Source organism: Schistocerca cancellata, chromosome 4 (genome assembly GCF_023864275.1).
Source record: "Schistocerca cancellata isolate TAMUIC-IGC-003103 chromosome 4, iqSchCanc2.1, whole genome shotgun sequence".
Taxonomy (NCBI): Eukaryota; Metazoa; Arthropoda; class Insecta; order Orthoptera; family Acrididae; genus Schistocerca; species Schistocerca cancellata.
In genome coordinates, this window is record NC_064629.1 from 725,614,521 (window position 1) to 725,630,580 (window position 16,060).

The 16,060-nt window shown below is 41.6% G+C and overlaps 1 protein-coding gene across 1 annotated transcript in view; it reads right to left on the reverse strand.

Annotated features, from left to right (window-relative positions):
• The window catches only part of LOC126184407 (CLIP-associating protein 1-A-like), a 378,388-nt gene that overhangs the window by 350,458 nt on the left and 11,870 nt on the right, over nt 1-16,060 (reverse strand). Inside the window, 2 exon segments of the mRNA XM_049926791.1 lie at nt 9,741-9,912; nt 15,926-16,031. Of these exon segments, the coding sequence (XP_049782748.1) occupies nt 9,741-9,912; nt 15,926-16,031 (278 nt within the window).

The window sequence follows — 16,060 nt, forward strand, 5'->3', positions numbered from 1 at the left end:
GGAATTAAAAATAAATAAAGTACTGGAATTTTTTTTATTATATACAGATGAAAGCCACACTTAAATACTACTTTTCTACATAGTTGCCATTTAAATTAAGGCACTTATCGTAGCGTCGTAAAATTCGGCCGCCTGCGCCTTCAACCACGTGGTTACCTCTTTTGGGGCAGAAAAGATGTGATTTTTGCGGATTTCCTGGAAAGAGGCAATACAATAAACTCTCAAAGGTATTGCCAAACTCTGCAAACCTCAGAAGACCAATACAAAACACGCGCAGGGGAAAGTTGGGCTCAAAGATCTTGCTGATTCACAACAACGCCCGGGCCCACACGGCAAATGCCACTCGTGAAGTTCTCGAATCTTTTAAGTGGGAGTTGTTTCCTCATCCGCCGTACAGTCCTGACCTGGCACCGAGCGACTTCCACTTATTCCCAGCAATGAAGAAGTGGTTGGCTATGCAGCGTTTTGATGCCAACACACAGTTTCAAGAAGAGGTAACCACGTGGTTGAAGGCGCAGGCGGCCGAATTTTACAACGAAGGAATTTCCAAGCTCGTCCATCGCTACGATAAGTGCCTTAATTTAAATGGCAACTATGTAGAAAAGTAGTATTTAAGTGTGGCTTTCATCTGTATATAATAAAAAAATTTCCAATACTTTATTTACTTTTAATTCCAAAACGAAATGTACTTTGTGGATAGCCCTCGTATATCAAAAAGATAGATTAGATGCTACAGGAGGGGGTGTGTTCATTGCAATTGACTAAAACATTGTCTCAGTGTGGCATTGAAGTTCCGTGGTCGTATATAACAAGGCTAGGTGAAATCAAGTTAATTTTTGGATGTTTTTACAGGCCATCCAATTCCACTGTGATGGTTTTAGAGTCAATGGCAGAAAGTCTATGATCAGTAGTGAGGAAATACATACAATTAATACTAGTTGGAGGCAACTTTAACCTACGAAGTGTAGACTGGGATGTCTATGGATTCATTACAAGGGAGTACAGTCAGTCAGTCTTGTAAAGCCTTTTGGACGTGTTTCCTTAAAACTGTCTTGAGCAGTTTTTTCAACAACCAACAAACAATGGAATTATTTTAGACCTTGTTGCTACACACAGGTCTAGGTGAAATAAAGTTTATTGTTGGATGTTTTTACCGGCCACCCGATTCCGCTGTGATGGTTTTAGAGCCAATAACAGAAAGTCTACGGTCAGTAGTGAGGATATACACATATCATGTAATATTACTTGGAGGCGACTTTAACCTACCAAGTCTATGGTTTGATTACAGGGGGTACAGACAGACAGGCCTGTGAAGTTCTTTTGAACATGTTTTCTGAAAACATATCTTGAGCAGCTTTTTCAAGAGCCCACATGCAATGGAAATATTTTTGGATCTCGTAGCTACAAACAGGCCTATCCTAATTGACAGTACAGAGGCAGGGAATAGTGAAAACATCATTATGGAGACTTGGGTTACTAAAGTTAATAGCTCCATAAAGAAGACTTGCTAGAAAGAGCAGATAAGACAGTTGTTAGCATCCTACTTAGACAATGAATTGACATAATTTTGTTCCAGTACGATGGACATAGAGAAATTATGGGTGAAGTTTAAACGGATCGAAAAGTATACTCTGAAGAAGTATGTGCTGAGTAAGTGGACGAAAAAGACTGACCACAGTTTAACAATGAAATTCAAAAAATGCTGAGGAAGCAAATGCTGTTGCACTCTCGGTTCGCAAGAAAATGCACAAATGACAAGAGGCAAAAGTTGAAAGAAATTAATGCGCCTATAAAAAGATTTACGCGTGAAGCTGACAGCAACTACACCATCACACCTTAGCAATAGATCCTGCAAGAACTCAAGAAAACTCTGGCCCAATGTAAAATTGCTAAGTGGGTCTAAGGCTTCTATCGAGTCACTCGTTGGCCAGTTTGGTGTGATGGTAGATGATAGTAAAAGTAAAGCCAAATTTTGAATTTCTCATTTAAGAAATTGTTCACATACGAGGATCGTACAACCATACCATTGTTTGACGAACATACAGAGTCCCATATGGAGGACAAAGAAACCAGCATCACTCGTGTATAGAAACACATGAGAATTGAAAGCAAATAAGTCGCTAGGGCTTGATGGGGGATCCCAATTTTGGTGTTACAAAGAGTACCCTAAAGCAATGGCCCCTTACCTAGCTTCCATTTATCGTGAATCTCTCACCCAGCGCTAAGTCCCAAGCTTCTGTATACAAGAAGGGTAAAAGAACAGACCTGCAAAATTATGGATCATTATCCCTAACTTTGGTTTGCTGAAGACTCCCTGAACATATTCTCAGTTTGAATATAGGGAAAAGTTTCTGTTCACAGATCAGCATGGTTTTAAAAAGCATCACTCATACGAAATTCAGCTTGCCCTTTTCTCACATGAGATCCAGTGAACCATGGATGAAGGGCAACAGGCAGACCTCATATTCCTAGATTTCTGGAAAGCATTTGACACGGTGCCACAATGCCGACAGTTACCAACAGTACAAGCATATGGAACACGTTCCCAGGTATGTGAGTGGATCAACGACTTCTTGAGTAACAGAACCCAGTATGTTATCCTCAATGGTGAGTGTTCGTCAGAGATGGGTATTGTCAGAAGTGCCCCGGGAAGTGTTATTTTCTATATACATAAATGATCCTATGGACAGGGTAAGCAGCAGTTTGTGGCTGTTTGCTGATAATGCTGTGGTGTATGGGAAGGTGGTGTCATTGAGAGACAATAGCAGGATACAAGATGACTTAGACAAAATTTGTAGCTGGTGTGATGAATGATAGATAGCTCTAAATGTAGAAAAATGAAAATTAATGCAGATTAGTATAATACAGTAATAGTAGCGTGCTGCTCGACACAGTCATGTACATTAAATATCTATGTGTAACGTTGCAAAGCAGTATGAAATGGAATGAACATGTAAGGACTGCATTAGGGAAGGCAAATGGTAGACTTCGATTTATCGGGAGAATTTTACGATAGTGTGGTTCACCTGTAAAGAAGACAGCATACACGGCACTAGTATGACCCATTCTTTAGTACTATTTTGAGTGTTTGGGGTCCAGGGCAGGTCAGATTAAAGGAAGTCATCAAAGCAACTCAGAGATGGGTTGCTAGAATTGTTACCAGGATGTTAGAACAACATGCATGTGTTAACAGAGATCCTTCAGGAACTGAAATGGAAATCCTTGGAGAGAAGTAGACATTCTTTTCAAGGAACGCTACTGAAAAAATTTAGAAAACTGGCATTTGAGGCTGACAGGAGAGCAATTCTATTGCCACAAACGTACATGTCACCTAAAGACCATGAAGATAAGATTAGAATGATTGGGGCTCATATGAAGGCATACAGACAGTCATTTTGCTCTCGCTCTATTTGCGAGTGAAGCAGAAAAAGAAAATAACTAGAAGTGGTACAGGGTACCCTCTGTGATGCACCTTAAGGTGGTTTGTGGAGTATATATGTAGGTGTAGATGATATAGATACAGAACTCTTCCCATTAAGGGAATATGGTAATTACGGAACATCTAATGCCTGATGTATGTATAGATAACTTAAAGAGTCAAACTGTAATATACTTGAAAATCATTTGAAGCCTGCAATCAGATCGAAATGTCACAGTTTGCAGCGTATTTGTGTACTGTTGTTACAGCAACAACACAGGGCCATTCACATTCTAATTAACAATGCAAGCAACTAGTGGTCTCTTGTTTCAAATGTCTACTACATTCTGTACATTAACCTGATCAAGCTTCAAGTAGCAAGTGTAGGTGTGATACCTCAAAGGAAGAAATAGGTGTCACACATTTGATGATGATGTGTAAGAGCTAGTACATATGAGCTTATGGAATGCCTGAAGCTTCCTTTTCCCACATCATGCGGACAACCAACACAACGAAAAAAAAACTGGCACATTTGCACTGATTTCAATGCATACTATCTCAAAAAGCATGCATGTTCCATAAATAATAAAAATGATTACATTAATTTCTACATTGCCTCCGCAGCCGAATGATTAAGGCTGCCACCTTCAGTGCTTAAGGGCCTGCGTTCAATTCCCGGTACCACCTGAGATTTCAATTCTATCTCTCTCTCTCTCTCTCTCTCTCTCTCTCTCTCTCTCTCTCTCTCTCTCTTTTTCCCCTCCAGAGGCAGAGACATCTGGAATGGGGTCCACTCATGAGGATGAGGAGGAGGAGGAGGAGAAGATGAGTGTTTAACGTCCCGTCGACAATGAGGTCATTAGACATGGAGCACAAGTTCGGATTAGGGAAGGATGGGGAAGGAGAGCGGCTGTGCCATTTTGAAGGAATCATCCCAGCATTTTCCTCAACCAATTTAGGAAAATCACACTGCCCGGACACAGATTTGTACTGTCATCCTCACGAATTCAAATCCAGTGTTCAGTGTGCTAACCACTGCACTACCCTACTCAGTGGGTCCACTCAGCAGCATAAAGACAAACGAGGAGCTGCTTGGATAAAGTAACGGCATCATCAGGATTCAGCTACTGGCAATAACAGCTGGGAGAATTGGCAACAGTGTGGTCACATGTCCAGCAATTATATATTGTTCCTCCTCCTAACATGGAGCAGCAGTCAGAACAGACTCTAGGACTTAATCCCTTTGTGGCGTTCACATTTATTAATCACCAACTCTGATTCTTATGAAGCAAGTGGTGTACAGCTGCTTACAACTCAATAGTCCAGCATGCATCTTCATGTTTTCCTTGCACATTTACTAACACACAAGATTTTTGGTAAGCAGCCATAGGAATTCATTTCTTACAATAATACTTCAGAATGCCTTTCAGCCATCTTCAGCGTAAGCCAACAAGTCAGCTCACTCAGAAGTTGGCCAGAAGACTTAAAGGCAAAATATCAGTGAAAGAAATGTAATTACTGTAGCAGCAGGGTCAAAATCTAATGGATCAATCATCCAGTACTATTCCTTGCTTCTTCTCGTTGTCTCATAAAATAGTTTATGATATAACCTACATCTTTGGAGCATAATTTTCTGCCAAGGCAGAATTTTCCTGCTCTGTTGGGAAAAGCTCCCTGGCTACAATTATTTTCATTATTTGGATCTCAATGAGATAACCTTCGGTCACTGAACTATGTCGTCATATTTTAACCACATTTGCCAAATGTACAAGGGTTGTTCAATTAGTAATGCCCCACATTTTCTTTCTTTTCTCAGAACATATTAATTGTTAAGAGTCAGAATTTGGTGACAATATACATCAACATGCCTTATACATGTCCTATTTCTCTACGTTGTCTCCATCACGTTCTATGGCCGTACGCCAACTTTGGGGAAGAGCACGTATCCCCTGCTGGTAAAAGCTCTTGTCCTATAAGCGTAGCCATGTTTTCACTGCATGACTTCTTCAAAGTACGATCCCTGTAAAGAATATTTAAGCGGCCCAAAGAGATGGTAGTCCGAGGATACCATGTCTGGACTGTAGTGCGGATGAGGCAATGAGGTCCAACCCAATTTGGCGATGTGTTCCCAGGTTCTCAGACTTGTGTGTGGCCATGCATTATTGTGTTGGAGCAAGATTTTGGCTGGATTCTTGTCGAATCGAACATGTCAGACACTGTTCTTGACTTTATTCAGTCTTCACATATGCCTCTGAATTCATGGTTGACCCTCTTGGCATCACATCCACGAGAATGACTCCATCACAATCCCAGAAGACTGTCGCCATGACTTTTCCTGTAGAGGCTGTTGTCTTGAATTTCTTATTTTGTGGTGAATGAGGATGATGCCACTCCATGGGCTGTCTTTCTGTTTCTGACACAAAGTGGTGCATCCAGCTTTCGTCCCCTGTAATGATCCGTGGCAGAAAGGCTTCTCCATTGGTCTCAAAACGCTCCAACAATTCAAATTAAATGACTGTTCTTTGAATTTTGTGGTCCACTGTTAGCATTCATGGAACCCACTGTGAGCACCTCTTTGAATATCCAAGAGTCTCGATCATTGCAGACGCACTTCCAATCTTGACCGACAAATGTAGAGCCAACTATCGAGTTGTGATGCACCTGTCAGCACGAATGATGACATCCAGACATGCATGTGTGGAGCAGTGGCTGTTACAGGACGCCCAGAGTGTGGCTTATCATGGAGCTCTGTTTCTGCATTTCCTAACGCTGTAACTTTCTTTACCCATTGTCTAACTGTACTCCTTTCAACTCCACCACCACCATACACTGCACACATACGTTTATGGATGTTCATCACAGTTTCTTTTTCTGCACACAAGAATTCAATAACAGCACACAGCTTGTAATGTGAGTCGTATGTAGATGGCATTTTGACACTGTACTATGGCTCTGCCATCTGCCAGAATGGTTTGAAACTTTACCAGCAGATAGAACAAACATCAGATGTGGAGCACCAACAAGGATATTTGTCTATGTACCGTATTTACTCAAATCTAAGCTGCACTTTTTTTCCAGTTTTTCTAATTTAAAAAACCGCCTGCAACTTAGAATCGAGCAAAAATTAAGCAAAAGTTCTGAAAAAGGTTGGTAGGTGCCACCACAACAAACTTCTGCTGTCGAATATATTTAGCACTACACAGGCATGCTTTGCACGCACAAAGATAAATACTGGTGCCAAAACCTTTGCCTCTGCCTCAGTAAATAAATTTAAAAAAGGTATAATATGAGCTTTTTTTCTCCGCCCCGAGTTTCGACCACTGCATTTTCGTACATTATCCAATCAAGTAAATAGAAATTCCATATTGTTCATCTTCGAATGGTCCGCCCCCGGTAGCTGAGTGGTCAGCGTGACAGAATGTCAATCCTAAGGGCCCGGGTTAGATTCCTGGCTGGGTCGGAGATTTTCTCCGCTCAGGGACTGGGTGTTGTGTTGTCCTTATCATCATCATCATCATCATCATCATCATCTCATCCCCATCGACGCGCAAGTCGCCGAAGTGGCGTCCAATCGAAAGACTTGCACCAGGCAAACTGTCTACCTGGCGGGAGGCCCAAGTCACATGACACTTTTTTTTTTTTTTTATCTTCGAATGTAGCAGCCTTTCAAATATTTCTTTTGCAGAAGAAAGTTCTAATCGTGCTGCAGGTCTGTGACTGATGAGAGCAACATGAGGTGATGCCAGCAGGAAAGCATTTAGTGGGCCAATGTGTGGCCAATATAATGCACTAGAAGTGATTTTAAATGAATTTGAGGAACAGTGTCAGAAATTCCTGCCTGTGAATGCTGAAATTTTAAAAATTAAGGCACATGAAATTGCTAGAGAGCAAAACATTGAAAATTTTAAGGCTAGTCACAGCTGGATTGATCTGTTTATGAAGCGCTGGGGTTTTTCACTTCGGAGGCGAACTTCAGTCGCACAGAAGCTGCCGAAAAATTATGAAGAAAAACTTTTGGAATATCAGCACTTCGTAATTAGGCGGCACACAGAAAAGCAATACCTTCTTGGCCAGATAGGAATTTTGACATGCCGTCAAATTATACGTTTGACGCCAAAGGAAAGAAAGACATAAGTGTTCTTACATCAAGGGGTGAAAAAACAGCAGACGTCCGTCATGCTAGCTTGCACAGCAGATGGACATAAATTACCCCCATTCACAGTTTTCAAGCAAAAGACTTTCTGAAATCAGAAGTGTTTCCAAAAACTGTAATTGTACGAGCAAACGAAACTGGGTGGTTTTCGGAGGACATGGTACTGGAATGGATTAGGCATGTGTGGAATCATCTTCCTGGCGCAATGCTTGGTCTACGCAGTCTGTTGACATTAGATGCGTACGCAGGCCATACAACACCTGCAGTAAAACGAAAATTAGAGGAAAGCAAAATGGACTTGGCAGTAATTCCAGGCAGGATGACGTCAAATCTGGAACAACCCCTGTTTGAATAAACCATTTAAGGACAAGCTTAAATGCATGTACACAGACTGGCTTTTGAAAAGCGATAGACGACTGACACCAACAGGACGTGTAAAACGCGCAAGTTTGTCTCAAGTGTGCCAATGGATTTCTGATGCATGGAAGTGTGTACCAAATCAGACTGTGCAACAAGCATTTAAAAAATGTTCGATATCCAATGCACTAGATGGTATAGAGGATGATGCTCTGTATGAAGAAATGAGCAACAAAGAATTGAGAGAGTGTGCTTCAGAGTCATGACTGTTATTTTAAACATTTTGTATAAGATGTATTACAAACATAATAAAATTTTGTTTTAAATTTCAGCATTTAATTTCTAAGTTATTTTCATTCTTATTTTATAAGTGTTGCTACTCTGCATTGCACAGGACAGAAAAACGTGGAGAGCTGCACCAAACCAGTCTGTGGACTGAAGACAACAATAACACACACTGCATTTGAAGTCATCACTGAAAACGTACTATGGAAATCCGACTGGCAAGACTGTCTGGGATGTATGTAAATATGGTCAACTCTACGTTCTGAATTTTTTCCTACCTGTGACAAGAGATGGTTGATAATAGGAACTTTTATGAATCGTGAATCACATGCAGTATTCTCTTCACAATAAGAATAATATGAATATAAACATTATGCCTTGTATTATTTCGTGTTTGCTGCTATCTCATTTAAATCCTGTCTGTCTAATAAACTACGAAACTAGAGTGAGACAACAGCAAACGCGGAAGGATATACATATCATGTCACGTTTATATTCGTATTATTCTTATGCTGAATAGTGATACAGTCAGAAATGAAGCACGGCAACTTACTAGATTTTTAAATCTAAGATGACTCTAATTTCTGTGCAGAATATAATGTAATAAAGAGGCGTCTGCAAAGATTTTCAAACAGAGAAAAATTTTCCCTAAACTCTCGTTCAGAACATCGTCTATCATACACAGTCTATTATTTGGTTCTTGTTGATCATTATCAAAGAAAGCACCAGTAACAAATAGAATTCTCTTGCCATTGTTTCACTAATGAGACAATTACTCTCTTTTTTTTAATTGTAAGTGGCGGTAGTGCGCACAGAAGCAAGCTATCCCGCGAGCGGCGACAGGTCGTAAACACTCATTATCTGAATGCGACAAACAATGCATGACACAGTACAATAACACATTTTCAGCTTAGAGTGACATAAACACCTATAACAAAGAAAACGGCACTTATCAGATCAAAGCAAAATAAGCAATCAATTCAAACCAGACGAAGCACATGAAAGAGGAGGGTACCCATATAAATACGGACAGAGAGCCTAACGCATAGCAATGGCTACCTGGTAAAGCTTAAATGCAAAGCTTACAACTCGAATCAAACTACTGTAGCTGTATCTTCATCCATTCGACCTAAATTGTGTCTCATGTTACAATGGACCAGCTTTGTTTCGATTTGTAGGTGCGGTCTAAAACTTTGCTCTCCCCTTGAATTTTGAGTCTCAAATTTCGGGTGTGGCTTAGATTCGGGAAATTTTTTTTTTCCTTGATTTCCAGTCTCATTTTTCAGGTGCAGCTTCGATTCAAGTAAGTACGGTATATTAAAGGATTAAGAAGGGGGGGTGGAGGAGGGGAGGCATTACTTACTGAATGCCCATCATACATTTTCTTTCAAAAAAGTATGGATTTGTACTCTTTTAGGGTTTTACTACAAGTATTGTTACTTCTCATAATTACATGTGTACTTGTAAAGGAACTAAGGGCACTTACTATATTCAAATTATGAAACTTTTTAAAAAATTTCCACTTACTCCCTCAGTGCGGACTGAAAACAGATTAACACTTCTTCTCGGATTTTAGCATTTTTGTGAGAAAATGCTGATGTCAACTTCTCAAACAAGTAATACGGTGAAGTAATTTCCCTCTCCAAAAGTTTCAGAAGGAAAAGCTGAGCTTTCTCTCTCACAACTTCTTTGTTGTCTCCTGAAATACAAGCATACTAGATATTATTATTAATTCCTTACATATCTACTAATCTGAAACTAATGCCATGACCATTTTTTCTAGCTCTGATACTTTTTCAATACACATATTCTTACCAAAAATTAATTATGGTAACTGTTACAATTATATTGGAATAATTATTGTGAAGTCACTTAGACTTACAACGTCCACACCACATACACTTTTCTATACATATCATAAGCTCAAAAGTCATTCCCAACCACACACAATTAAAAACTTGTATTAAAGCATTGACATCTCAAATGCTAGATACGTCATTATTTCACAGCATACTACATTTTTTGGTAAACTCTACGTACTATAGCTGCATAACACTTAATGTAAGCTGCAGCTTGTAGGCTTTTTGCAGGGCCAGCCAAAATACACTCCTGGAAATGGAAAAAAGAACACATTGACACCGGTGTGTCAGACCCACCATACTTGCTCCGGACACTGCGAGAGGGCTGTACAAGCAATGATCACACGCACGGCACAGCGGACACACCAGGAGCCGCGGTGTTGGCCGTCGAATGGCGCTAGCTGCGCAGCATTTGTGCACCGCCGCCGTCAGTGTCAGCCAGTTTGCCATGGCATACGGAGCTCCATCGCAGTCTTTAACACTGGTAGCATGCCGCGACAGCGTGGACGTGAACCATATGTGCAGTTGACGGACTTTGAGCGAGGGCGTATAGTGGGCATGCGGGAGGCCGGGTGGACGTACCGCCGAATTGCTCAACACGTGGGGCATGAGGTCTCCACAGTACATCGATGTTGTCGCCAGTGGTCGGCGGAAGGTGCACGTGCCCGTCGACCTGGGACCGGACCGCAGCGACGCACGGATGCACGCCAAGACCGTAGGATTCTACGCAGTGCCGTAGGGGACCGCACCGCCACTTCCCAGCAAATTAGGGACACTGTTGCTCCTGGGGTATCGGCGAGGACCATTCGCAACCATCTCCATGAAGCTGGGCTACGGTCCCGCACACCGTTAGGCCGTCTTCCACTCACGCCCCAACATCGTGCAGCCCGCCTCCAGTGGTGTCGCGACAGGCGTGAATAGAGGGACGAATGGAGACGTGTCGTCTTCAGCGATGAGAGTCGCTTCTGCCTTGGTGCCAATGATGGCCGTATGCATGTTTGGCGCCGTGCAGGTGAGCGCCACAATCAGGACTGCATACGACCGAGGCACACAGGGCCAACACCCGGCATCATGGTGTGGGGAGCGATCTCCTACACTGGCCGTACACCACTGGTGATCGTCGAGGGGACACTGAATAGTGCACGGTACATCCAAACCGTCATCGAACCCATCGTTCTACCATTCCTAGACCGGCAAGGGAACTTGCTGTTCCAACAGGACAATGCACGTCCGCATGTATCCCGTGCCACCCAACGTGCTCTAGAAGGTGTAAGTCAACTACCCTGGCCAGCAAGATCTCCGGATCTGTCCCCCATTGAGCATGTTTGGGACTGGATGAAGCGTCGTCTCACACGGTCTGCACGTCCAGCACGAACGCTGGTCCAACTGAGGCGCCAGGTGGAAATGGCATGGCAAGCCGTTCCACAGGACTACATCCAGCATCTCTACGATCGTCTCCATGGGAGAATAGCAGCCTGCATTGCTGCAAAAGGTGGATATACACTGTACTAGTGCCGACATTGTGCATGCTCTGTTGCCTGTGTCTATGTGCCTGTGGTTCTGTCAGTGTGATCATGTGATGTATCTGACCCCAGGAATGTGTCAATAGAGTCCCCTTCCTGGGACAATGAATTCACGGTGTTCTTATTTCAATTTCCAGGAGTGTATATAAAATATGTGTCTCAATAATAGATTACATAATTTAAATTCTCAGGACACATTTCAAATATTTTCCACACAAATTTACTTAATGACAGACAACACTTTTGGAACTGTTGGATATAAAGTGATGTTTTTCAAACTGGTAATAGCTAATCTTAAGACTGTCCCTTCAAATGCCTGTTAGCCCCATGTATTAGAGGTTTAGGGTCTTTGCTTCTGTGGATTACAGTTCTTACAGAGGTACTGAATGTTCTGTCCAGTCAGCCTAAGGGTGACCTACCAACGTGGACATGATTTTCACATTTTGCTACTTACAAGTGAATCAACGAAGTGGTTGAACTTTTTCCATCAAATTTCTGTCTCTGTATACCTCTATTACACTTTGACATGTCAATGAATATTTAATATTTACGTTTTGGTGGTGGTGATCACAATTTTTTGTTTCTAGCACTGGCATTGGAAATTCTAAGTGCCATAGGAAAGGCATGCTAAGTTTGTAAATATCTCACTAGAGTGCATAAGAATACAGTAACCTAAGTGGCGCCACTAGAGCGAGTTTCATGAGTGATTAAAAGTAATAAGCATACAAAACATGTTGCAAAGAATTTTCTTGCTTACATCATTTACGGGATAAAGCTCTCTATTTCTTGCTTCAACATTATTTGCCTACCCACAAGGAATCTAAAGCTTAATGCACAACACTGGACAAAGCACATATATTCCCTGTAGTAAGAGACATTAGCATGTTCTTTCCCTGCACGCATAATCTAAAACAGGTTATATAACATGGACTATTCATATCATCACACTGGTCAATCAACAGTATGAAATAACACAGAATCCTACATGTCATGGCATACATAGTTCATTTCTGGAAAAAATGGACAAAACATGTTCTTTTCCTGTACTCTTCCTTTTGATTGTACACAGCATTCTACTGAATTGATTTGAAGAATGTTACACAAATATCTTTGACATGCTTTTCAGACACCCATCTCTTAAATTAGAAGCATCACTTCCTTGTAGTTTTGTCTCTTCCTGAGGCACACCTCTAGAGCCTGATGGCTTCTCAAGATCAACTGTCCCCTCTTCCTCAACACCAAGGAACATGTTATTTGCTGGAGTACACAAATTTTGTCAAGGAACTTGAATGTCACATCTTGTATCATGGTCCTTTCCAAAATAAAATTAAGATGAAATGGATGCAGCCTTATCACTCTGTTCAGACAAATTGGATCTACTTTCCGCACCACTCACTTCTTGTACTGGTTCAGTGTTGTGGTCACTAGTAGTCATATGTGATCAATTTCACCTCGTCCTCCTCCTCAAGTCACTACATAATACAATTCCTATACTTTGTCGTCTCTGTCTTCTTGCATTTTGACATTTTACTTGTTATACATACACTGATCAGCCAGAACATTACGACTACCAACCTACTATCGATATAAACTGGTCAAGGTGACAGCAGCATCACCTGGTGAGGAATGACTGCTAGTCAGACACACACACGGTGCATGTAGTATCAGTGAGCATGCTGTCCATATGCAGAATGGGGAAGATGTGTGATCTATTGGAGTTTGCTGAAGAGCAGACTGAGATGGCCCGGAACCTTGGCATGAGCATTTCGGAAACTGCATAACTTGTCGGGTGTTCAATGAATGCTTTGGTGAGTGTCTCCAACATGTGGTGAAATAAAGGTGAAACCATGTCCAGACATTGTGGGGTTAGGTGGCCACCCCTCATTACAGATGTTGAGCCTTGTAGGCTGGGCAACTGGTAAACCAGGACAAACCACAAACTGTGGTGGAACTACCACCAGACTTTAATGCTGGGCAGATTCCAAGTGTGTCTGAACACACAGTGCACCAAACACTATCAATGATTGGTCTCTGCAGCCAATGACCCATGCATGTGCAAATGTTCATCCCACAACATAGCCAAGCGCTACTGAAATGGACACATGACCATTGGCAGAGGCAGAGCATTGCATTGTCTGATGAATCCTGATACCTTCTCCTTCATGCTGTTGAGAGGGCATGAATCTGTCATCATCCACGGAAACAACTCTTTGACATCATCCATGGAAACAACTCCTTGACATCTGTACTGCCGAACTGAGACAAGCTGGCAGCAGCTCCATTACACTCTGGGGAACATTCAAGTGGGCATCCATGGGTCCAATGGAGCTCATGCACAGAATCATAATGGCCAAGGAGAATCGTACAATGGTTGTAGTCCATGTACATCCCTTCATGACGATCATGTTTCCAGATGGCACTGGCATTTTTCAACAAAATAATGTGCAAAATGACAAGTTCAGGAGTGTGATGGAGTGGTTTAAGGAACACAGTTGCAAGTTCTAATCAATATGCTGCCCCCCCCCCCCTCAACTTGCCAGACCTGAACCTGATTGAACACATCTAGGATGTGTTGAATGTGGCGGCAGCACTCATCTGCCCCCCCCCCCCCCCCAAATTTATGAGAATTAGCTGATTTTTGTGTGCAGATGTGATACCAAATCCCTCCAGCAACCTACCAACACCTCACTGCTTCTGTGTCATGATGTGTCGCCGCTGTTATCCGTATTCAGGGTGGACAAACCGGATGTTAGGTATGTAGTCATAATGTTCTGGCTGATCAGTGTACAGGAATGTAGATGACAAATGCCACCCAAGCACACTACTCCAAAGAGAAATTATTTCTTATAACTGTAGACAGGAACAGCAGTGTGCTAGTGCTGTCACAACAGGCATCAACAATAAATATTCAGCTTCTAAATGGTGCTGGTGCGAGTCCAAAAATCAACACGCAGTGTCACAAACTCACAAAAAATGTCACAAGGGGGGGGGGAACCTCTTACCCGCATGGTTAATCTAGGGTTTACTAAAACATTCAATACTGCTTTGCCAATGCACAACCAAACTGTCTTTTTTCATCTAAGATTTTGTATTCGTGTGAGCAATCGACTGTACTAGCAACACTGCGGAAGGTACAGGAAAAGAAATAATGTGTACATGAAGACAGTAGCTCTCACAAAATACGTAAATAAGGCTGCCTCATTTTGGCTTCAAATATAATTCAAACCATTAGCTGTAAAACAATGTGCTGCACTGTATTGTGCAGTGCAGTGCAAGCACTTTTAGCACTGTCTTTAAAAGTGATTTTATGCTTCACTCTCACATGAATGAAATTTTTGTCTGTCGCTCTCTCACTAGTATGACTGGACACAGTTTGAAATAAGAACTGTGCCTGTAAAAATGTGCTCTTTTGTAATATTGATATATACAGCTATTGTCTGATGTGGTATTACTCCGAAAAAGCATTTGTAGGACACTCTCTTGTCCTGTTCGTATAGTATAATGTGCAGCATGCTAGCTTCTAAGGCAGGGAGTTGAGCCACACCCAGATTGAATCTGCCTGAGTGTCGTTTTTAGGTGGTTTCTCGTGCTTATTTAGGCAAATGCAGGCATAGTTCCCAAATTCTGCCTTAGTGAACACGAGACACAAACAGTTAAAATACGATAACACAAAAAACAAAGTCTAGAGAATTCAAATACAAATGGCGCACATGAACTCCATGTCTTAGTTTAAACTGACAAGTGGGGCGACAGGAAGTGCATTGGCAATGAGGTTACATAATAAAATACAATTGGTGAAATTCTGCACAAGTGTACCCTTTACTAGAGGGGATAATTGATATGGAAAAGTAATGGCCCACTCTTCATACCTCTAAACACCCATCTCCCCATCTTTTAGTTGTTCCTGCTGAACTTTCTCTTACCAAATTGTGACTCATCAATTTCCTCTACAATACCATATCAATTAAATTTTTCATTCTGCTAGAGACCAACTGCAGCATAAATCTCTCAGCAGAAGTACCTACACTCAACACTGTTTTGTTTCAGTACAACTACCTAACTACATATGATGCCATTTCTGAGCACATGCCTCCCCCCACATACACAACCACTGAGCAGCAAACAGCTCAGAAGGCTCAATTTAAGAGAACTGATATCTATAACACACTGAAGAACTGGAAACTACACAAAGAACTACCACCACACCACAAACAATTTGCAAATAATATCCAATAGTTCCAATTTTGGTGCTCAAAATGCAGCATCCCTTTCACACCTACAACACTAAGTAACATTTTCACTGAACCAAATTTAAAATCTGATGACTTACCTAGTCTGTCAACCACAGGAGATATTACCATATGCAAATACGGTTTGAAATCTGTACCCATTCGATCAGCAAAGTTAGTCAAAACATCAATTGAGTTCTGTGACACCTGTAAAATATAAAATGAAAATTAATGGG